The sequence below is a fragment of the Nannobrachium achirus genome (genome assembly GCF_963921795.1).
Source record: "Nannobrachium achirus genome assembly, chromosome: 14".
NCBI lineage: Eukaryota > Metazoa > Chordata > Actinopteri > Myctophiformes > Myctophidae > Nannobrachium > Nannobrachium achirus.
In genome coordinates this window covers 10,691,879-10,717,255 of record NC_137821.1, presented here as the reverse complement: position 1 = coordinate 10,717,255, position 25,377 = coordinate 10,691,879, and the positions used below count along the sequence as shown (strand labels likewise).

At 43.7% G+C, this 25,377-nt stretch overlaps 2 protein-coding genes across 2 annotated transcripts in view; both read left to right on the top strand.

Moving 5' to 3' along the window:
* Positions 1-25,377, top strand: part of arsj (arylsulfatase family, member J) — a gene marked incomplete at both ends in the record, with an annotated part of 57,618 nt that overhangs the window by 4,186 nt on the left and 28,055 nt on the right. The gene's annotated exons all lie outside the window — the stretch shown is intronic.
* LOC308298581 (kelch domain-containing protein 3-like) lies at positions 21,279-22,316 on the top strand (the record flags this gene model as incomplete). Its single annotated transcript, XM_080742226.1, has 1 exon — positions 21,279-22,316. The coding sequence occupies one exon, from the start codon at positions 21,279-21,281 to the stop codon at positions 22,314-22,316; it is 1,038 nt and encodes a 345-aa protein (XP_080598352.1).

Sequence of the window (25,377 nt, the reverse complement as noted above, 5' to 3'; positions counted from 1 at the left end):
CATCATCATGTCATCATCATATATACCCTTTATATAGAAAACCCGGACAGACATTTGCTTATGTAGGCCTACCCATTTCATGGGTCTGGCAACTAGACCAGGTCAACCTGGTTGTGCCAGACCCCCTGTCTGTCATCATCATTTATGACATCATGCCTTTTGTAGGCATGTCATCATCATGTCATCATCATATATACCCTTTATATAGAAAACCCGGACAGACCGACATTTGCTTATGTAGGCCTACCCATTTCATGGGTCTGGCAATTATCAATATCCCGTTACAAGAAAAGTCCAGAATTCAAAATGCACTTGGGTAAAAGTACGAAAGTATTGGCATCAAAATGTACTTAAAGTACCAAAAGTAAAATGTATAAACGTCTTTTGATGACGCGAATCACGCGATGTGACGCATTATGAGCTTGTAGATCTGCTGTTTTCAAATGGCTAAAATGTATGTAGGGTTGAAGCGGTTAATGTATGTTTTGTAATAATAACTAGTAAGACGCCTCAGGGCGACATGCAACCTCGCCCTTTAGGGTCGCACCAATTCTTGGCCATCTGGCCAGTGATGTATATCGGACCAGTTACCCATATATGGAGACCCCTGCATGATATTCAACAATGTGATGTCAGAACATGCCTGTATATGGGCATTACCAAATATGGGCATTCCCAGATATGCTGACATCGGGACTGGGATCTCCATATATGGGCATAAAACAGTCAAGGACATAATTCATTTGCCAGTGTGACTTGTGATGACATCAGCGATCTCCACATATGGGCAATAAAGGGACTTCAAGCCAGAGCGTGATGTCAGAGGGGCAAACCCATTCTGTTAAGAGTGGTTCCCCTGACATCACAGTGACATCAGAGCATGATGTCAGAGCGACAAACCCTTAAAACCATAGACCAACCCTTAGAACCACAGACCAACCCATAGAACCACAGACAAACCTCATAGAACCACAGACAAACCCATAGAACCACAGACAAACACATACTGTAGAACAACAGACAAATTAACCCATAGAACCACAGTGTCAGTCGTGACTTACAGACAGACAGAGATATGCGGACAAGAAACTTGTGACCTACGGTTGCAATTAATATACAAATCAACTAAAGTTCTCAAATAAACATAGTGGAGTAAAAGTACCACATTTAGATTTAGACAAGATGTAGTGGAGTAAAAGAAAAAAGTATTGGAGGTTGGAAATACTCCAGTAACAGATAGCTCGATTTTGACTTAGTTACTTTCCACCAGTGGGTAGGGCTGATTACATCGATGGGGGGGGGGGGGGGGGGGTGATGGTGGTTTGGCTTTGTAGTTTTTGGTTGTGTTTCACATCAGCAGTTTTCCTCTCCTCTGTTCGTATAAAACGGGGTTCCGTGTTTTTTTTTTGTAGCACCATCTGTTCCACTCCTTAAAGGAGACGGCGGAAGGGTTGCCGGGCACCTCTTTTTGGCAAAACGTCCCGAGGTAGTAACGAGAAAAGTGCGCCACGCCCCCTCTTTCCTTCCTCAGGCACTCTCAAGATTTTGTAGCTGTCGTGCAGAAACCTCTTATCTCCGTATTTTAACATTTTTTTGTGTTTTCTTTTTTCATAAATTAATTCCCTGCTTCAGGGGTCTTCAACGGAGGGTCTGGGACCCCTAGTGGGTCCTCTGAGATACTGCAGGGGAGCCCCCAAATCTTTGTGTGATAGGGAACTAAATTATATTAACCACTTATACATCAGTAAGACTCCCTAATCGGGGGATAAGCAACCATCAGGTCGCATACACAAACTTTAGAACGCAATCGTAGCCAATTAGGAGGGAATATGGGAAATGGGACAGATCCATGTTGATAACATGACTTTAGAGATACTGTGTATCGCTTTGCGTGATCTTAGGGCAGAATGTGTAGGAGCAGTGTCCAAAAATTGGTGGCGCCTGATGGTGGTGCTAGAAGAGGGCCATGTGAGAAATGAGGGGTGGAGGTTGTGAAAGTGTGCAAAGTTTGGCATGGATAGGGGCAATGGTGGCGGAGATATTGGGTAGGGCAAAAGTGTGTCAGAGCGCATTGCAGACCTGCTATTTTCGGGGAAGACTAGGTTTCGTGTACAGGGGGAAAAGAGCAGACCAAATATTGAGTCAAAGGTCACGTTTACAAGGTAATGAGGGTTTAAGTTGTTGAAATGTCTGAAAACACACATTTAACATGAATCCAATACGTATAGTGTATACAGCATATCTGGTACCACTTAAACCCTCTATAATTGATAAAAGTATACATACTTAAGTTGATACAGTCTTTTTTTCTCTCTCTATCAAAAGTCTTTTTGTTCCACCCCAGGATAATGGATTTTGATTATCGCGATAATATCGTAAATGGCGATTTCTTTAGTCACAATAATCGTGATATGACATTTTCATACCGTCCCATCCCTATACCGCATCACACAAAAGCACCAAAAGTAGCTGATCTGCAAGCTCGGTTCGAGCTCGTAGATCCGCTACTTGTGGGGTTTTTTTAATCCTGAAAAAAAATAAAAAAATAAAAGTTTTGGACATATGAGGTTTCCACCCGACAGACAGGCAATAGATTTATAATCCATGGCTAGGAAAGCACTCATCCATCTCTCCACTGCAGAAGTGGAGGGGAGGAGGGAAGAAGCCGCTAACATCCATGTGGAAATGTTAGGTGTATATTCAATTATGTTTCCAGCCTATATTCCTGAAGGGATTATTGCAATGGGAAGAGAAAGGGCTCTGGGGAGGGGTGTGTGTGTGTGTGTGTGTGTGCGTGCGTGCGTGCGTGCGTGCGTGCGTGTGTGTGTGTGTGTGAGATGTGAACCAGACGGAGATGCTTATGGTCATAGCAACACATATACACACGTGCATATCGTTGTTGTCGGGTGGAAACATTGTATCTCCAAACCGTTCGTTTTGCATTCATCATTTTAAAAATGATTTAAACTAGTGAAAACAGCCGATCTACAAGCACACAACGCCTCGCGCCGCGAGGCGTTGTGTGCTTGTAGATCGGCTGTTTTCACTAATTCTGTGCAACACTCTTGTATGATGAAGTAGGGCTTTAATTTACAAAAGAACATACTATTTTTGAAACTTGGAGATACAAGGTTTCTGCCCGACAGTGACGATATTATGTGAAAATCCCTATCTAACGGTACACGCGAGGACAGCTCGCTACAGCTACGATTCCGCTACACCCCCCCCCCCACCCCCCCCCACCCCCACCCCACCCTCCGAAACACCAAGAGGGACGGTTTTGATCTGTTCCAGATGACCCCCCCCCCCCCCCACACACACACACACACACACACACACACAGCCCCCCAGCCCCCTTGTACCTTGTGTGCAAGCGGAGTGCAACACATGTCGACCCATTGTCTGCGCCAATGATCCGTTCTATGGTTAACATTAAAACGTCAAGGACTTAATGCTTCTGCTCTCCCCCCCCCCCCTCCCCCCTTTTATCTTCGTGAGCTGGCCCCTGACTAAAGTGCTTGGGAATTAAGTTGTCCCGAGTACTTTTTTCTTTTGTCAAGTTTTTTGCCTCGCTCCTTGGAAGGCAAGAAGGCCAGTGGTTTTCAAACATTTTCACGTAGGATGTACCAGTTGTCGCAGGCGGTTTTGCATTGGTCCGGTCATGCATAGGGATGGAGCACTAAACAAGGGTAGCTCGATAACCTGATAAGAGATTTATTTAGTACCCGGTATCAATAAGCTTTGGGCTTATCAAGCTTGTTATTGAGCATAGCGGCCCATGATGTCATGTTTAAACAATCAGGACAAGAGGCAATCAAGACATGTTTACAGTACTATCCTTACTATAAAGCCATTTAACACTTATTGCACACTAATGAATGATTGTTTTAATGATATTTAATAATATTTGTTACTTTTGTCAGTTGTCATCGTCATAGATGGTGGTCAGCCACAAACTCACAGTCACAACAACTGGCCAATAAAAAAAAGATACCAGTTCTGTTCTGAATTTGTCGCCTGACGCCATAAAATTGCGTCCCCCCCCCCCCTCCCCAAACATTGAATCTCCTGTACAACACTGGTTGCAGGCTAGGGCTTCATGATCATTTGTCCCCACACATATAGAACTTCTGAACAAACAGGCTCCATCTCAGTTAAAATGTTTAATGTTTAATGTGATGCATCTTGAACTTTGACAGGTAGCCTATTCTATTTTCCTCTCTGTAAGAAAGAGCTGTGTATTATTAGTGTATTATTAGTGTATTATCAGACTATAGTACTTGTCCGATTTTATTTCCATCTTTCCAGTTGTGGACCACCAATTTGAGTTGGGTTTGTGCTGGGGATTGACCCCCACAAGAGAAGACCGTTGTTGTTAGATTTAGTTCAGTATTCCAGACGGGAGAGATTACAGTGGAGAGAGTGAATATGATCTGACTAGTCTTTCGTATACATTGGGCTAACGCAGTGGTCCTTAAAGTGGGCTCCAGGGACCCCCCTGGTTTGAGAACCACAACTGGGCTAACTTTTAAGCCAGTAAAAATAATCGTGAAAATAAACTGTTCCTCATCTTGTGGGGTGCTGGTTTGCTTAGTCGAGGCAAAAAGTATAGGACCAATAAAAACGTGGGATCAAAAACTCTGAAAGCGTCTGTTTGGGTGCTTAGAATATGGTCTTTGTCGGGTGGAAACCTCATAATCTATGTCCAAAACTGTTACTTTTTAAGGTGTTCAAAAGCATCGAAAGTAGCATCTACGAGCTCGAAAGATGTCGCTTTGGGGTGCGTTTTGAGCTCGCACTTCTGATGCTTTCGTGTGATTCTGTAGCATGATCAAGTAGAGTGTTAATTTTCGGACAAAGAATGTGGAGTGGGGATGGGACGATAATCGCATCTTGGAGATTTAAATGTATCTTGAAATTGTTTTCCGTCAAGCACTGGGATCAATTCGCCTTCCATTTGCTGAAGTGTGTATCTGGTAACATTTAAACCCTCTATAATTGGTAAAACAGACCTGGAAATAATGTACTTGATACAGTCTTTTTTTTCCACTCTCTAACAAATCTCTTTGCCAAAAAAAATTCGATCTACAAGCTCACAACTTGTCTGTAGATCTGCTATTATTTGGCAAAAGTTCCGCCACAGGGTATAGATGTTGGGGATATTTCGATTATCACGATAATATCATAATTTCTTCGGTCACAATAATTGTGACATGACATTTTCCTATCATCCCTTCCCTATAATGTGAAGATAGGCAGTTTCTGCCCGACAACAGCGATGATGTTTTACATTAGCCTGGCAAGCCAGCCTCATACTGTACATTCACTCACTCAATATGAGTCTGGACTTTGGGCTATAGGCAGCTTGAAAAGTGGGCAGGAGTACTTGCCTTGACTGACAGACTCCTCTAACCAATCAGCATAGCAAAACATCTGTCATCACTGTGCAGCCAGTCAGAAGAACGGCAAACAAACACGTATTTTCGGCCGATGAACTCCGCTAGCGCATACTCCTGTTCCTTTTTAATAGTTGTAATTGATTCCAACTCAGAAATAACTTCACCTATTGCTTGTTTTATCGTTTCAGCGTTAACTGTTACACTTGTTGCATCAAGGGCAGCCATTGTTGTTTTGAAAATGCCGCAGGATGCATCTACGTCACCATCCACACATGGACCAATCAGGGGAAGCTTTTCACTTGTTGTGCGGACAGCAGTTGAAACACAGTCACTGATTGGCCCCGATAATTTTCTGATTTCTCATACTCTGTGCCTATAGGCCCAAGTCCAGACCTGATACTGGGGAAGTAATGAGTGACTGAGCACGTATCGGGGCTGGCTTGCCATGCTAGTTTTACATTGTCCTCCTGACGAGGTGAACGGCTGCATCTAGGCCCGGGTTGTGAATTTTCCCATTTTTTTCCGGACCCCGTCGTAAATCGACCCCCATGGGCCCCCGTTTTCGACCCTACGCTACTGTTTTCCTCAACTGTCACCCAGATGGACGGGGGTGTCTTGGTTCATAAATGTGCCAGTTGCACCCCATGGGGGGGGGAGTGACAGGTCCAAATAAACATGCTGGCAGCCTGGGGCCTCATTAATGTCACACAGCCGTAGCCAAGGGTACGTCCACCAGCGGTGTCATGTTACTAAGTACATTTTACTTAATTTTGAGGTACTTGTACTTCAGTGGTTCTCAACCTGTGGGTCGGGACCCCCAGGGGGGTCCCTCAATTATTTTGGGGGGTTCCCCAGATGATTAGCTTAATGTGCAACATTGTTTTCTCCCTCAACACAGTAAACAAACCAACATAAAGTTTAAGTGTATCCACCTGTTTCCGCGAGAATTGACTGTAGAATTATTTGTGGTACACTTCCGGAGAACAGCAGACATACAAGCTCACGTCGCGTCGCAGATGCAACCGTTGTGAGCTTGTAGATCACTCTCGGCTGTGGCACCGGAACTGCCACACTCCTTCTGTGCAATGCACCATGGGACGTTGGAAAGTTGTGGACAGAGGGTATCTAAAATGACAAATTAAACATCGGCCATAATTGTCAAATATTAGAGGCAGAAATTGTGAGAATAGCTGATCTACATGCTGATCTACATGCTCACAACGCCTCGCAACGCGAGGCGTTGTGAGCATGTAGATCTGCTATTTTCACAATAGAACCGTGTTATACAAAATGTATTGCCTCAACTCTTAGTGCTCGTCAGGGTGGGGAGTTCCTCAGTTAAAATATGATTATTTTGGGGGTCGCGGCCTGAAAAGGTTGAGAACCACTGTTTTACTTGAGCATTTCCATTTTGGGGGGATACTTTAACCCATTCTGGGAGGGGCTTACAGTACATGTACAGTATGTATCAACATATTTGTTTTTGTAGGCTAATTTCTGATTTGTGCCTAACTATAGGTTAGGCCTAAATGGGTTAAACTTCAAGTTCACTACATCTCAGAGGAAGATTCTGTACTTTTTTACTCCAATACGTCTTATTTGACAGAGAGAGACATGCAGCAAAGATCATCGGGAACAGGACTCGAACCCGAGATGCACTCCCAGGCTACATTTAGCCTATGTCCGGGCACTCTGAGAGCTTTTCAGATTTAGATTATTACAAAGCATTAACCACTTAGCCTTATTTTAATCTTTAGCTATTTGAAGATATTACAAGCTCATAACATCTGCAAATTGCAACTCCCTCAACTAGCATGTGAGGGGTCTAACTAGGGTTTTTTCATGATTCCGAATCCATTGCAAGCATTTGTTTTGCATTCAGAATCATGAAAAAACCCTAGTTAGACCCCTTACATGGTACTTAAAGAAGATTTTTTGGGGGGTCTTTTTTTTCCTGTATAGTAAGTGAATGGGTAGGTGCAAGAAAACATTACAAATGAACCCCTTGGGACGATATTTCAGCCTGTACCCTGGCAGAATTTTAAAATATACCCTTTAAGGATTAAGAAAAAAACTGGTGGCTGATAAAAATCCACCCTATGCGCGTGGACCCCCCTTTCCTACTAGACTATTCCACTACACTGTTGAGGACGGAGTGACTGACAGACAAGAGGCAATCAAGACTGACAGATAAACATCCTGATAGCCCTGGGGTCTTATTAAGGTCTCATAGCGGCAGTGAATAGATGTCCACACATGTAATTATAACCCCCCCACATCATACACCCATGTTTTGAAGTGGGTTTGAGGGTTTTCTGGAGGCTTTGAGTATATGGTGTAGATTAGTGCTCCTGGATCCATTTTTTGGTTGAGGACTGTTTTTTTTTATTTTTATTTTTTTTTTATTATGGGACCAGAGGAAACATACCCTTTTTTCCCCCCCCCTTCAAAAATCTCTTTCCCCAAATCTTCCGTGTTTGGTTTTCACAATTATTTTTCATTAACTTTTTACAGTGGACTTTTAACGTCAGATCTACAAGGTCACAACTCATTGCGACGTGCTGTGGGCTTGTAGGTTGGCTATTTCCGCTATTATTTAAATGGCTGAATGAGTTTTGAATAATTTAGACCAGGGGTCTTCAACGTTTTCAGGCCGGGGACCCCCAAACTGATGGGGAGATGGAGCAGGGACCCCCTACAACCTCTTAGGGTGGGCGTGGGGGGGTCGGGGCTACGACATATTTTTTATTTTAAACAAGTACAAGTTACAGCGAGCAGGGTGGGCCGTACCACTACCATTTCTAAACATACTACTTATTAACTGAGAACAAATGTCAATAATATCAACAATCTGTCAATTGCATAGTAATCATGTATTCAAGCTATTCAAAATGGATAGAATCATGATTTATTTTTTTAACATAAATGTGTAAAAAGGCAAAAAAAAGAAGGAAAACCCCCTGCAGTACCTCCGTGGACCCCCTAGGGGTCGCGGACCCCCTGTTGAAGACCCCTGATTTAGACATTTCTAACAAATCTTCTTTTCTAAGCATCCCTCGTCACAAAAAAGAAATCGGATGGGGGGTGTCTGCGGCCAAATATATACAGATCATTCTCGATAAATTTGAATATTGTGTAAAAGTACATTGTCTTGAAACCTTTTTTTGTTACAACGTAGAATTTTTATGGCATACAGCTCATGAATATCAAAAGTCCATATTTCAAAATATTAGAATATTACACGATACCACTCAAAACGAGGATTTATAATGGAGAAATGTCAACCTTCTGAAGTCAGAGTTGCTTGAAGTCCAGTGTGAAGTTTCCGAAGTCAGTTATGATTTGAGGTGCTATGGCATCTGCAATGCTTTTTTACACAATATTCTAATTTTTCGAGAAGGATCTGTAGGCCTATATATATACATTTTTGGGATCCTTGCCACGAAAAAAGTTTAAGAACCACATATTTTGAAGGCATTTTGTAGAAGGTCTCAACGGGTTAAGTTCATTTCAAGGAAGACGTGACTTTGCAGTTAACTTATTTAGGTGAAATGACATGTCATTACGTGGCTTCCTGAAGGGTGACAGAGCTAAATCAACCCTGAGGTATTTGGCTGTGCAGAGGCGGGAGCGGCCAAACCACCCATGGTCACCCTGGTCACCCAGCCTGCAGAATGCCATCATTATCCCCCGGCCACAAAACACCACGCTTTTAACAGAGTCCACTCCCTCTCCACTGAGGTCCTTGACAGGCAGATCGCTGCACTGTTGAAAGCCTGAGTTGGAGGGGTACGAACAGAACCAAATGGACCCTTAAGGTTCATTGGGTCCGCTAAACCCATTTAGACCGGCTACTCATATCTGTGTCACCACTTTAACCATTATTTCATGCTTTAACTATTAAAAAAAAATATCAGATATACAAGCTCACAGCGCTTGTAGATATATTTGAAAAATCTTGAAAATGTGTGCAAATCTTTGAATGCATATATTTTTTTTTAAAGCAGACATTTGTAACACAAATATTTTCAGATGGGGGGGGGTCTGTGGTCAAATACATATAATTCTAGGGGGTCCATGACATGAAAAAACTGTTAGTTAGGATATTTTTAAGGTCTAAATGATTAAAGGGGTGATTTTGTAGTTTGTTTTCCAGTTCATTGTCCGGGTAGCTTGGTCGGTTGAGCATTTGTTTTGGACCACAAGGTCATGGCTTTTAACCCGGGCACCGCCAACTCTGCGTATGCGTAGCACGGCTTGGGTGCGGCAAGTCGTGCGGTAAGTACTGGGAGCTGATGTGGCGGCGTGGCGTGGAGGTGTGGCGCTCCACCTCAGCATTCCATCTCCATCTCTAGCGCATTGTAACAGGGATAGACTCCCTCATTCTCGGGCCGATACCGACAATTAGCCTCTTCGACCCGCTACTTTCCAGTTAAACACTATACATACAGCAAGTTATAAACAAGACATTAGATCCAAGACAAACTAGAAGCAGTGCTCTTCAGAGCACAGGTCTCCGCCAGGTCAGGTAGGTTATTGTGGCCTCCTGGTGGTGCTGTAATAGGCCGATGTGAAAAGGGTGCCATGTCTTCTGCGGCCTTGCATGGCAATTGGACGCTGCATTCATGATTTGAGGCATTTTGTTCTAAAATTGTGTTTAGCAAAAGTCGACCTGCTGGTGGCGCTATAACACGCAAATGTGAAAAGGGTGGCATTTGTTCCTTGACCTATGTGGGAATGTGCATGCACAATTTCGCCAAAATTGCACGCTGTGTTCATGATTTGAGGCTTTTTGTTCGAAACTGACCAATCCTGCAAACTTAAGAAAGCCATTCTTAGGCAATCAGGATGGAATATGGGAAATCAGACAGATCCATGTTGAGCTCATGACTGTAGCAGATAGCTGCTTGTATGGGCTATTTGAATATATATATATATATATATATATATATTCTTTTGCAAGGTGGAAGCCCCACCTATCTAAACATGGCCCTTTAAACACTGGAGGATTGCACTATATCCTGTGGAAGGAAGCCCCTTTGGGAGCCCCCTCTCCTCTCCTCCCTTCCACACTCCAGCTGTAATGCAACACCTGTACACCAGAGCCAGGGTCTGACTGACACACACACACACACACACACACACACACACACACACACACACACACACACACACACACACACACACACACACACACACACACAAACAGAAAGCCACTTGTCTCTGAGGTCCTCTGGGCTATCCGTTTCTCACCGCTCACTGACCCCATCATGGCAACATGCAACAGTGACCCCAGCTACTGGAGCGCAGAGAGGGGTCGGGAGCAGGGGCGTCACAAGGGGGCTGGGGGGAGTGGGACTGAGTTACTAGGGCCCAAGGTGGAGGGACCTTAATTATTTTATACTTTAGGTATTGAAAAATAGCTGATATACAAGCTCACAGCGCGGCACCGAGTGCCACGCTGCGAGCTTGTAGATCTGCTATTTTTGAAAAGTCGTGAAAATGTGTGCAAATCTTTGAATATATGTATTTTTTAAGCAAACATTTGTTACTCAAATTTTGCTTCTGGGTGGGTCCCTGGAACTAAATATTTTGAGATGGGGGTCCGTGGCCAAATACATATCATTTTGGGGGTCCTTCACATGAAAAGGTTTGAGCACCACTGACATAGAAACGTAGTTTCTTTTAAAAAAAAACCTTAGAAGAATTTGAAACATTCAAAATATTTCAAAAATAGCAGATCTACAAGCTCGCGGCGCGGCACTCGGTGCCGCGCTGTGAGCTTGTAGATCTGCTATTTTTCAATAGTTAAAGCACAAAATGTGAGTGAATCCTTGTACCCAGGGCCCAGAATGTGGTGCGACACCCCAGCTACTGGAGCGCAGAGAGGGGTCGGAACGGGAGGCCCCCGTTAGGCTATGTGTCTCCACCTGTGAGAACCGATTAGGTTACTGAGGTTAGGGAGAGAAGACATGACAATGTTGCTCTCAAACCTCGCGGACCCCCAAAATGATATGTATTTGGTCGCGGACCCCCTAATCTGAAAAGGTTTTGTGCCAGGGACCCCCTGACACAAAAAGATTTGTTTAAAAAAATATATATATATTTTATAAATGTTTTAAAATAGCTGATGTACATGCGTCAGATCTGCAATTTTTGAATAGACAATGTATAAACATACCAGTAAGACTCCCTAATCGGGAGATAAGCGACCGTTGGTCGCTTATCTCCACAAATAGGCCAAAAGTTTGTTTTACCAATTATCAAGACATACGGGCAGTTGACAGTTTGCCATGGTTACTCATTGAAGTTGAATCTCCATATATGGAGATAACCTACGCATCACACTAAGTCTGACCTCACCAGCCCATATTTGGACATGAGCAACTTATGTCTCCATATATGGAGATATGATGACATCACACAGTCCTCAGCCGATGATGTGGCGTGATGTCATACAATACACAAACAAGCCCTACAGTAAGGGGCAATTCTTGCCAGGAAAGAAGCATTTCTTCGACTCAGACCTTATCGCCAGGGTTGGCTTATAGCAGCTGTCGGTAGGACCATATATGGATTCTGTTAGTGTGGATCTCCTAACAGGGCATCATCTGGGATACAATCCCTTTTATGCCCATATATGGAGATCCCTAACAGAATCCCTTTCATGCCCATATATGGAGATCCCTAACAGAATCCCTTTTATGCCCATATATGGAGATCCCTAACAGCATCCCTTTTATGCCCATATATGGAGATCACTAACAGCTAACAGAATCCCTTTTATGCCCATATATGGAGATCCCTAACAGAATCCCTTTTATGCCCATATATGGAGATCCCTAACAGAATCCCTTTTATGCCCATATATGGAGATCCCTAACAGAATCCCTTTTATGCCCATATATGGAGATCCCTAACAGAATCCCTTTTATGCCCATATATGGATAGGGCTGGGTTCGGTAACCGCCGTACCGCCGTATCGCGGTATACCGCGGCCTACCGCGGTGTCAGGGTCCTTACCGCGGTCAAAAAAGACAAAAAATAGGCTATTTTTATTGAGAACGAGCGAGTTATAAAACGGGGGAGAAGCGAGGACCGCATGCGCTCCATGCCGCTCTGCTCTGGGCCGCGTACCACAGGTTTGGAACAATTGGAAGCTTGGCCCGTCACATTGAGAGTCGGAGACACAGTGGACACTGGAGCAGTGCAGTAGCCTCATAGCCTCAGCAGCGTTAAACTTTCTCCATAATCCACACGACACAACTCACACAAGTATGTTTATACATACCTTGTGGCCGTTTCTGTTTTATTCATACGGGCGGAGCGTGAGGACTAAAACCGAAAATGAAACCAGCGCTAGACGTGAGTACTTTTACAGTAGCGCGTGTGCCCGTCGTTGTCCGACTACAACCTTTTCTGTCAAGTCTGTTAACTAAAACCTGCTTACTATGTTTATATCACCACTCAATCAATGCGATTTGAGACGTCAGTTTACATAATCACAGACCGTACACAATCACTATACCCGTCTCATCTGGTTTGTTCACCAGCGTGCAGTACATGTCTGAAGCCCCAGTAGCGTCAGTTCAGCAAAAGCTAAGGTATGGCAACATGACTGGTGTCTTGCACGTGCGCCCTCGCGCGTGTGCAAGACACCAGTCATGTTGCCATACCTTAGCAACAGGCACGATGAAAAGTACATTTTATTATTTCCCCCTGTAGCCTAGGTATGGCAGGTGCCATAGCTTGCCATACCCAATTGACGCCTCTGTAGCCTACGTTACTATAGTAACCCGACACTGCAAAGATCTACAAGCTCAGAACGTGTTGCAAACGCGACGCGTTGTGAGCTTGTAGATCTGCTACTTTCAAAAGCCAGACCCACTGTGCTGTACGGGGAACTCGAGCAGTCGGGCTTATAGGACTGTGGAGCGACGAATTTTGGGCAGATGATTTTCTCTTATCGCCGAGCCTTAATTAATAGATACGGGGGTGCGGTAATTACCGCAATACCGGCGGTAAATGGGAGGACGGTAACCGCGATAACAAAATGTTGATACCGAGCCACCCCTATATATGGAGATCCCTAACAGAATCCCTTGTATGCCCATATATGGAGATCCCTAACAGAATCCCTTTTATGCCCATATATGGAGATCCCTAACAGAATCCCTTTTATGCCCATATATTATGGAGAAATCCCTGCTCTGAGTATCTGACATCAGTGTGATGTCACCTGTTTATACCCATATATGGAGATCCCTGCTCTGCGTATCTGGTTGCTATGGTAAACAGTTGGTTGCTAGGGTAAAAAAACATGGTTGCTATGGTAAACAGTTGGTTTGCTAGGGTAAACAGTTGGTTGCTAGGGTAAAACCATGGTTGCTAAGGTGGTTGCTAACGTACACTAACAAACCAGCAACAACAGACTGTTGCCACAGCAACGTACACAAAGGTTTGTGTACACATGTGGTGTGATGTCATACTGATGCGGAGATATGAGCAGGGCAAAGGTGTGACGTGTGACGTGTGACGGACGGACGGACGGACTGACGGCCGGTGGAGGTTTTCATAGTAAACTGCTCCCTGACGGTCGCAATAAAGTGGCCAACCTTTGCTGGGTTGCAAGAACGCGCTGTGAGCACGACTGTAGATCATTTAAGTATAGTATAGATTATAAGGGGTTTAAGGCCCAATTGCGGAACATATTGAACATATTTTGATCAAATGTACTATTTATTGTGACTGTAGGTCGCAGTTAACTATGCAAACCGGCACATGTTTCTGTCTGTCTGTCTATAACGCCTGACACTGTGGTTCCCGACACAGGTGATATCACAGCGGACATCACCTATGTAAAAGTCCATATATGGGTATTCCTCAGAATCCCTTTTTTGCCCATATATGAAGATCCCTGATGTTATCGATAATGGGGATCTTCATTAGGGATGTTCCTAGCGACTAATTTCACTGACGTGTACACGACAATTTTGTAAACGAATACTCGACTAGTCGAAAATTAATTGTTATTTTTTTTTTTATTGTAATTTCACACAGAAAATAGTCAAAACTGAGCACTTCGATCTATTAGGGCAAACCTCGTTTGAAAAAAGTATCAAGAGTATATAAAAGCCTTTTAAAATGTTATATAATATTGAAATCTTGCTCAAATTTATCAATTACGTCATTGCGTGAATCTGGGTCAGTAATAATTAGCGCATCAGTCTCAGCTGGGTCGCTACAACAGCTGATGTCTGTCTGACTGGAGCTATAGTAACTGAGCAATACTCAGCCAATGTATGATTATTGATTAAGCATTCTCCTTGGCTTGTTCTCACCTCAAAATATGGATTAATTCATGGACCGGATCACAGATGCAGCGTGCAGGCGAGTGATTCACATCCAGTATGTTTAAGATACACGTCGCTTAATTGCCATTAATTTACTTGCGCAGCGGACAGCCTGCCTGGTGTGTGGCTGCCACGCACACTCACTGCATGTCAGCGCGACCACTGCAGCGCGCAACAGTCAGTCAGACTGACACAGACAGTCATGCTCCGCAAATCAACCAAGGGATTGCTTAATTTGCTTGTTAAAAAGTAACATTTTATTAAGACAAGACAGTAATATGGGCGCAGAGTTTAAATGTTTAATAAAGTTAATATCTCAATAATTAAAAATATATTTAATAGAATAATCGAATTGTATTTTCAAAACGAATAGTGGTTTACAAACCGTGTACACGGATAACCGTGTACACGCGCACATCCCTAATCTTCATATGTGATGTATATTATACATCACTGGCCAGATGGCCAAGACATGGCCCATATCTGTGTGGCTGGATCAGATAGGGATCTCCATGTATGTGGATAAAAGGGATTGTATGTTGTGATGTCATGGGAACACTCCATTTTATGCCCATATATAGAGAATCCCCGATGTCATCATATTAAGCCCATATCTAACAGGAGGACTTCATATGGGAATGCCCATATGTGGCGGAAGACAGCCCATATCTGTGTGGCTGGTTCAGGGATGCCCCTTGTTTAGGGGACTGGAAGTGGGTCGTGACTCGTGAGCGAACATGAACAGAGCTTCTTTTGCCCCATGGTCACTGAGCTGAGATATTGGACCTCATTCTTCACATTCTGGACCTTTTTGAAGAGGCGATGGGGAGACAGACATGCTATATTCTTTGTGTCCAGCTGTTGGAGGCTCCAGTGAAAACAACAACACATCCTTCTACCTCCTGTTTACAGAAGCTTTTAGGCAGAGGCGTCAATTGGGTATGGCAAGGGGGGAGAAGGTAAAATAAAATACTATTAGGCCAGTCAATCTGTGGTTTGAACCAAAATAAATTGCAATGGTAATCATTCAGGTTTTTTTTTATCCTTTGGGTCATCCAAATAACATATTAAAAGTTGTGAATTATATATTTAGTGGATCAAGGTAAATTCAGGAGGTTCGAGTTTGGGTCCATTCACTTACTATACAGGGAAAAAAAGATATCCCAATGAATGTTTTTCATACAAAACAAATGGATTCAGAATCATGACAAACACCTAGTTAGACCTGTGACATGCTACTTGTGATTTTTTGGGGCGTCTTTTTTTCCTGTATAGTAAGTGAATGGACCCAAACTCGAACCCCCTGAATTTACCTTGATCCACCAAATATATAATTCACAACTTTTAATATGTTATTTGGATGACCCAAAGGATCTAAAAAATCCCTGAATGATTACTATTGCAATTTCTTTTGGGTTGGGCCTTTTTTTTTGGCTTAGATTGACTGGCCTATATCCACTGATAGTAATTATCATAATCATGCCTGTTGCTAAGGTATGGCAACATGACTGGTGTCATGCACGCGCGCCTTCATGCGCGTGCATGACACCAGTCATGTTGCCATACCTTAGCTTTTGCTGAACTGACGCCACTGCTTTTAGGAGAGGATTGCATGGCCGCCTCACCAGCTGCGCCGGCGCGCTGCATCACAAGATTCCAAGCCCTCCTGCTTCTCCTTTAAAGGCCGCGCTGATGAGATTAGAGGCTTAAAGCAAAGAGCTCTGAACTTTTCAAGTTCATGGCTTTTTTGAATTATTACGCTTTATCAAGCGCCGGTGCGCTCTTCCCTCCTGCGTCGGCTGATCCGCTGAAATGCCAGAGGAGTGCAGAGGTTGTTTTCATTCTGACAGCCTGCCCTTCTGACGAGTGCTCAGATTGTAAGAGGATTTGTTCCCGAGATTCCGACAAGTTCAGCATTTTTGCTCAGTTACAAAATAGCCTTTTAACCTCTTAACCCGTCACTGTCGGGCAGAAACCTTGTATCTCCAAGTTTCAAATTTGTACGTTTTTTTTTCGCAAAGTAAAGCCCTGCTTCATCACACAAGGCCGTTGCACAAAAGTAGTGAATACAGCAGATCTACAAGCACACAACGCCTCGCAACGCGAGGCGTTGTGTGCTTGTAGATCGGCTGTTTTGACTAGTTTGAATCATTTTTAAAATGATAAATACAAAACAAATGGTTTTGGACACACAAGGTTTCCACCCGACAACGATTCTACACGCTTCATGCTGCAATGTGTTGTGATCGTTTAGATCACTTTACTTCACTTTAAAACACGTCTATTCAGGCTTTTGTGTGCCAGTCAGTTTTTGAGTTGCTTCATTCCATATTTTGATATTTGATATTAATTTGATTAGACACGCCTCCCTCCTATTTACTGTAAGCCCATTCATCTTCAAACTCCATATTAGATTAATCGAAAACACAAGTCCCTACTTCTGGTGACTAATATTGTCCTTCTAATGAATGGGGAGACCATTTTTCATGTCGTTTTTTCAAAACTGTCTGGGGTGCACACAAATGGCAAGTAGATGATGACTCTCAAAGTTGAATCTTTATTACGAGCTTGTGGATCTACTTTTGAAGCTTTTGTGTGACGCTGTAGCGTGATCACAGAGGCATTAATTTACTGCAGGGGTCTTCAACAGGGGGTCCGGGACCCCTAGGGGTCCTCAGAGTTACTACAGGGGGTCCTCCAAATCTTTGTGTGATAGAAACTTTTTTCTCCTTTTTTATATTAACCACTTGAACCCTAGCGTCCATTCTGAGAACTTTAGCCAAAAATAGCAGATCTACAAGCGCTGCGAGGCGTTGTGAGCATGTAGATCGGCTATTTTTGGCAAAGAGCTTTGGTGTGGAGGGGAAAAAGAGCAGACTATAAATACAGAGTCAAAGGTCAAGTTTATTAAGTATTGATAGTTCAAGTGGTTAAATATCTAAAAACACAAATTGACATGAATCCAAAATACACTGACGATCGTGCTGTCAAACGATGAAACCATATGGAATCTATGAAAAGGTTGTGGGGGTCCCTGCTTCATCTCTCTCTCTCAACTAAGGGGTCCTTGGCCTGAAAACATTGAAGACCCCTGATTTACGGAGAAAAACACCCCCAGAAAAAGTTAGAATACACTGTGAATCCAAGCTTCAGTCTCTTCCTAGATAAAGGCTCGATGGTAACACTTCCAAATGTCTGCTATATTGTTATCAGGGTCATTCTGTGCATTTTTCTTTTCCACCCCATGGACTACATTCCTTTTTGTGTGTGTCATCATAAGTCTGCTTGAACATATTAATGCTTTCTGACAGAATGTGGATTCTTGCTATTTTCCTGCTAGACTCCAACAAGGGGGGAAAATGCAAGTCTTCGCTTTTGGGGCAAAAACCTCGTATATGAAAAGTGTTACTTTTCGGGAAATGGAAAAAGAAAATAACCTGTGTTCCAATAGATCGAGCATAATTATTATTTAGTCACAACCTCTTCTTAATACTCTCTTAATACTCTTTTAATATATTACAAAACCCACAGATTCAACTACTTTCACTTGAACCCCCCCCCCCCCCCCCCCCTCCCAAAATAGCAAAACATAGCAGATCTACAAGCTCACAACGTGTTGCAAGGCGAAACGTTGTGAGCTTGTGGATCGGCCATTTTCACTACTTTTGTGTGTCACTCTTGATGAAGTAGGAGTGTGGATCTCATCCAGTGGTCCGGGGACCACCAGTGGTCCTTGAGGGGGTTCCAGGTGGTCTCCGGCTAAATAATGGAGAGTTGGTAACCAAATGGACCCTTATAGATCTTTACCTCTTGAGAGTGTAAAATGAATCCAAATGGACCCTTACAGGTCCATTTGGTTTCATATTACGCTCTCAAGAGTTGCATTATTGTTAAACATCTGCATTACTTAATTTACCAGAAGTCTACACAATTAGAGAAGGTAGAAGAATTGTTATTATGATCGACGTCGGCCTGTTATCTCTCTCTATGGTACCACACCAATAGATACAGCATGGAATTGTTCACACAATCTTACCCAACGGTAAAGAAAAATTCAAAGTCTTGGGTCTGAGAGGCTAAATATCATCAAATGGTGGTCATTGGCTCAAATGGCGATTAGGCAATGGACCTTGATATGAAAAAGGTTGAAAACCCACTGAAGTCGGGCGTACTTATGGAGATACAAGGTTTCTTGCCTGACGGCGACAAAGCCCTATGTCAGTGGAATCCCAGTGTGACACGGCGAGACTGTATCACGTCTAGCTCCCAGGAGCACGTCTTCCTTTTCCACTTCAGACGCGGTGCCGTGTGGATGATGGAATGTTGCTGTAATTTGGGTAAACACACTCCGCGGGAGTGTCAGGGAATTGAGGCCCCCGCAGCCAGCTCAAGAGAGCCGTGACAACGGACTTGTCCGGACGAGTCCCGTGTGTGGCCGCGCTATACGCGCATAACTAGGCTCGGGTTTAGGCCATTGACAGCCCAGTAGCTGCTCCTCTGAAACCTTTTTTTCCCCCCATGGCTTAACCTGAATTCTTGTACACTAGGGCATTAACGAAAAGGTCGACAAGTCGACTCAGTCGACTTCATTACACAAGTCGACTCCCACCAGAGAAAGTCGAAAGTCGAAGTTGAAGAAAAAAAAATCCTTATTTTTGCCCCATGTGTGCGTCTGTACAGCATTCAAACAGTAGGATTGCTTATTGTCAAGGACGGAATGATCCAATATTACAGTGCTACATTACATTTGGTATAACATGGTTCTATTGTGAAAATAGCCGAATAGCGATGCGAGGCGTTGTGAGCATGTAGATCAGCTATTTTCACAATTTCTGCCTCTATATATTTGACAATTTGGACAATGTTTAATTTGTCATTTTAGAGGTATTAAAAAAGTCCTTAAATTGGCACTTTAGAAATGTGAAGATACCCTCTATATACTTAAACGTATGTTGGTTTGTTTACATTTGAGTGAGAAAACAATGTTGCACATTAAGTTAATCATCTGGGGACCCCCCAACATAATTGGGGGGTTGTGTGTGATGTGATGACATCATCAAACCATAAAGTCGACTTCAACTCAACATTTTGAAGGATGCAAGTCAGGGGCGCGTATCGCTATTTTGAGGTTGTAGTAGTCCGAGGCTAACCTGCAGACGCTGGTGAATGCTAACCTGCCAACGCTGGTGAATGCTAACCTGCCAACGCTGGTGAATGCTAACCTGGTGAATGCTAAACTCAAGCCTAAACCCTAACACTAATCCTAACAAGACTACTGCTGAGACCTCGGAATATCGAGATTTTTGCCCCAAGTCAGGGGGGGGGAACACGCCAGTCCGATTTCTCATGACTCCGACTACGTGGCTATGCGGGCGGTTAGGGATAGCGTTAGTAATGGGGAGAGTCGAACCAACGCAACGTCGGAGTAATTTGTGTCGGGAACAATAAAACGCACCCACAAGTCAGGAATATACGTACGCTCCACCTGTTTGTTCAATAAAATGTATTAGCTGTCCCCGTGTTTCTTGAAAGATAGCAGTCAGTTTCTCTAGCAAAAGACAATTTGATAATTCTCTCTACCATTGCCTGATGTCTGGTTTATCTGTGTTTTTTTTCCAAAATAGTGCAATAGTACTGTATGTTTAGCCTGGAGAAGAGAGTATATACATTTGAGATTATCAGGAAATATGCCCAGAATGCACAGCTGTGGGCAGATAGGAATATCCTCTGAGACTATCTGGGATAATATACCAAGTAACTCCTTCCAAATTGTCATGATCTCAGGGCATTGCCATTAACAATGGAATAATGTACCCTTGCACTTTACCCATTGTATTGGTCTTCTTCAATTACGTTTGATACTGCTGCGGCCCATGAACACAGGTCTAGCGCCAATTGTGATTTAAAGCTCAACCAATCCACAAAAGGGGTTGGGTTGGTCAAACTGGGATATCGATGCCTATAAAAACACCTGCAGACCTGGACCTGCAGAAACTCACACAGATTTTGTGAATGTATCAAGATTCTTTTCTTTGAGGGACCCTTGTGAAATGCGACGCTGGAAGCTCCCTGTGAGCTTGTAGATCTGTTATTTTCACTGAATGTTTGCCTGTCATGCTCAGAATAGGGGCGCTAGGGTTCATAGGGTTAATAATAGCCTTTAAAGACTGTTCTCTCTGTTCTTGTAATATAACTGCTTCCTACTCGTCGGTTTCTGAGGAGCGCTTGCAAATGTAAATCCTGCCAAGCCAATGAGGAATCGACATTAAAAATCCCTAAATTACATTGTGTTGTCAGAGTCTTACATCGCCAACATACTGCCGTCCATCAACAAACATCAATAAACAGTCGAGTGCGCATCTCCGCCAGGCCAGGAGGAACTCCATAATTGGACAAGACTGATGTCATCAATATGACATCAGTAATTGAAGGCCACTGTACCAATATACGTGGCAGAACACATAATATAACAGTATTCAACAACACTTGAAGAGGCTGGTTTTATTCCCTGGTGGCTGTTTGTGAAATGTTGAGGTGGACCGTATGTCTGAAGGAAGGACCAACATCATGGCATAATGCTGCTGTTCCTGTGGAACTCAAGATTTACGTCTTTGGAAGCTACAGTAATGTGAATTACAATGATCAGATTGATGTTCACATCTTCAACACAGTGTCCTTACGCTGGAGGAAGTTGTCCCTGCTGACAAATGGAGGAGCAGAGGGTCCCTGCAGGTGCCGGGGCCACACAGCTGTGCTGTTACAAGATAGTGTTTACATCTGGGGTGGCTATAGAAGATTCGTTAAACCACACTGCAACATTCTTTATGCATTTGACGTTGACACCCACAGGTGGTTGAAGCCCAAGGTGTCAGGGACTGTTCCACAGGGGAGGTGGGGTCACTCAGCCTGTCTCTCTGGGAAGCTCATGTATGTCCATGGAGGATACATCTGCCAGAGATGGATGTCTAATGACATCTATAAGCTGGACACCACCATAATGGTCTGGTCTTTAATCAACACCAGAGGCACACCACCACCTGTTTCAGCACGTCACTCTGCCACCACCATCGGGACAAAGATGTTTGTATTTGGGGGCTGGGAGGTTGTATTTGGGGGCTGGACGGGAAAAAAGGAATACTACAACAACATCAGAGTGTTTGACACAGAGACCAACTGCTGCCTTAGCGTGCCTTCTGCACAGCCCCTTCCAGAAGGACGCATGTCTCATTCAGCCTTTACCTACAATGGAGAGCTGTACATATGTGGTGGCGAGGACCAGACGACCTTCAATGATCTGTGGAAAGTCAGTCCAGAAACTCTCACCTGGAAGAAGATTGAGCCCAAGGGAAAAGGCCCGGATAGGATGTCAGGGATGTGCTGTTGCATGGTGGGAGATCGTATCATCCTCTTTGGAGGATACCACAAACCCCATGACCTGTACATCTTAGACTTGAATCCTAGTCTGAAGTCATTATGCAAACTGGCAGTTATTCAGTACAGTGTGGAGCAGTCGGGACTCCCACACAACATCAGGTGGGAACTGGCTGCCATGACTAAGAACTAAGAACAGTAGTGGACTGTTTTTTTTTTTGCTGTTATCTTTGAGATTATCATGAAATACAGAATGCCCAGAATGCACAGCTGTGTGCAGATAGGAATATCCTCTGAGACTATCTGGGATAAGATACCAAGTAGCTCCTTCCAAAACTTCATGATCTCTGGGCATTGCCATAAACATAAACAATGGAATAATGTACCCTTCAAGGAGTAGTTCACCCCCAAAATGACTTTTTTTCCTCTATTGATTACTCATGCCATGGAGACTTGAGTTCAATAATATCTTTTTGTATTTCTCCCATTCCTAAGACAAAAAGAAAAAAAAAAAGAATATAATACATTTGTCCCCATTGATTCCGGATGGGGACCCAAATGCATTTGGGTCCCCATCCGGAATCAATGGGCGCTTGTAGATCTGCTATTTTCACTGAATGTTCGCCTGTCAAGCTCAGAATATGGGCGCTAGGGTTCATAGGGTTAATAACGGCCTTTAAAGACAGTTCACAAATGTTATTCTCTCTGCTCTGGTCATACTAACTGCTTCCTACGCGTCGGTTTCTGAGGAGCGCTCGCAAACGTAAATCCTGCCAAGCCAATGAGGAATCGACATTAAAAATCCCTAAATTACATTTTGTTATCAGAGTCTTACATCGCCAACATACTGTACCGCCGTCCGTCAACAAACAGCTGATTAGGAATGTTCCCCCGAGGGGAGGGAGGGAGGGAGGGGGTCCCAGCTGTCTGGCAGGCGGTCAGCGAGGAGATGGTCAGTGAGGATAGCGGCCAGCCGGTACTTAGAGAGAGGTGCTCTTATCACCCCCCCCCCCCCCTGACTCTGCGCTCCGTATTACAAACCTCTGCACTCTGAAACTCAACCAAACCGCAGGGAGTGTGGGGGCGTTTATTTGTTCAAGGAAGCACGCACGCACGCGCACGCACGCACACACACACACACAGGCACACGCACACGCACACACACACACACACACACACACACACACACACACACACACACACACACACACGTGCGTGCGTTTTAATATACTTGTGAGGACAGAGAGAGGATTTTATGAATGGCATTCACTTCTACCCTGGTTTTTGACCCTTTTTTTACCCCGAACCCTAAAGACTGAGTTTTACTTAATTGCGCGGCACGGCCGGCACTACTGCATTCACCGAATATTCGAATATCAAAGTCACTATTCGACGTTGTTCACCAAAGTCGAATATATATATTTCTTTTCTCTTTTTTGAAAATAAATATTATTTCTTCATGGTTTATACAGCTTGGCTAGATAGAAAGTCATAAGAATGAGTTGTCAATGCCCCTGTTGGATGAATTTGTTAATTGCTCTATACTGATGTCATGCGTCACGTTTCGTCTCCTGCCAGCCGGCAAACGCGATGTCATGATGGAGGAAGAGCCAGCTAATGCAACTGTCACTACTAGAGCGAAAATTGATAGTTTTTACAGGATGAAAAAAAACAAATATTATATATTTCCTAATACTAGGTATTCGAATTCGAATACTAAAAATCACTACACATCAAAGTATAAATCACGCATGAACTCCAACCCCCATCCCCTAAACCTGACCTCTGCTGTTTTATGCTTCATTCTAAGGGCCGATGCATTACTCCACTTTTAGAGGCGAATTTATTTTGGGTCCGTTTGGGGTGTCAACATCTCGGTGGCACCGAACAACGGTACCCGCCCCGCCGAACCTCTGAATGACGTCATTTTATTGTAGTTTAGACAGAGCCGAACCGAAATAAATTCGTCTCTAAAAGTGGAGTATGAATCGGCCCTATAAAAACCTAACCCCAACCTGAATCTCTTCCTAAATTGTAAGCTTTTATACTCCCCAAATCAGTTTGAACCACAAAAAGAAAATCTTTTGTTATGTGGACCAGGACATTTTTCCTCAGCATTGCTATTTCTCAACGTCTACTATACATGCACAATACACGCACACGCACTCTCCCTCCCCTCCCCTCCCCACCCCTCCACAAGTATGTGTCCACCACCACTCATTCAGCCCCAGGCCATCATCTGTCCACACCCACCGGAGCCTCATCCTATCGCCTCTCCTTCACCCATCATCTCCTGTTGTTTTTACACATCTGTCACGGCTTTCTCCCTTTTTTCCCCCTCCGTCCGTCGTAAGAAGTACCTGCATGTTTTACTTAAGCAAAAGTATCTATGCTGCAAAAACACTGTATAACAAGTAGAAGTCTGGTATTACAAATGTACTTAAAAGTACAAAAGTATCGGCATCAAAATATACTTAAGGTATATAAAAGTACCAATTGTGAGGAATGTACAATTTTTTAAATTTAAGTTTAAAATTATGAAAAAATACGACCGAAAAGTGCCGATCTAGATCTGCTGTTTTCAACTGAAGTTGACATACAATTGTTGTGGAGTAAAAGTGTTTGCTTCTGAGACGTAGTGTAGTAGAGGTAAAAGTACTGAAAACTGGAAAAACTCCAATAAAGTAAAAAAGAAAAAAAAAATGTACTTAAGCTCAGTACTTAATGAGTAAAATGTACTTGGTCTATAATCCTGACAGTGTACACATTGAACCCGTTAGGGTTCATTTGGTTCCATTTGTACACTTGTCAGAGTTAAGGGAGGACCGTGACATTTGAAAGTTTGAGAAACACTGCTTTTTTACACCACTGCACACTAAGCTTGGCTCGCACATCAGCTGAGCCCGAAACAAGTGGGATGTGGCCGAGAGAAAGCTCTGAATCAAATCAAGGAATGAGGGTGGTTCAAGGCAGCGGGGCGGCATTTCACACGAACACGAGAGACAGAGACAGAATGCTTGTTCGATGCCTGTGAGAGAAGGGGGGGGGGGGGTTTCGAGGACGAGAGCCAAGTAAGGCGCAGAGCAAATGCGATCGAATGGCGTTTGGTGGGAGTGCAGAAGAGCCGGCTGCGAACGAGCTTAGTGAAAGGACACATAGCGGGGAGAGGAGGGGGGAGGTACCGGAGCGGGGCGCTCCGCTCCGCTCCACTCCACAGTGTTGCCATGTGTGCTTATTATAAGGGACTTTGGGTC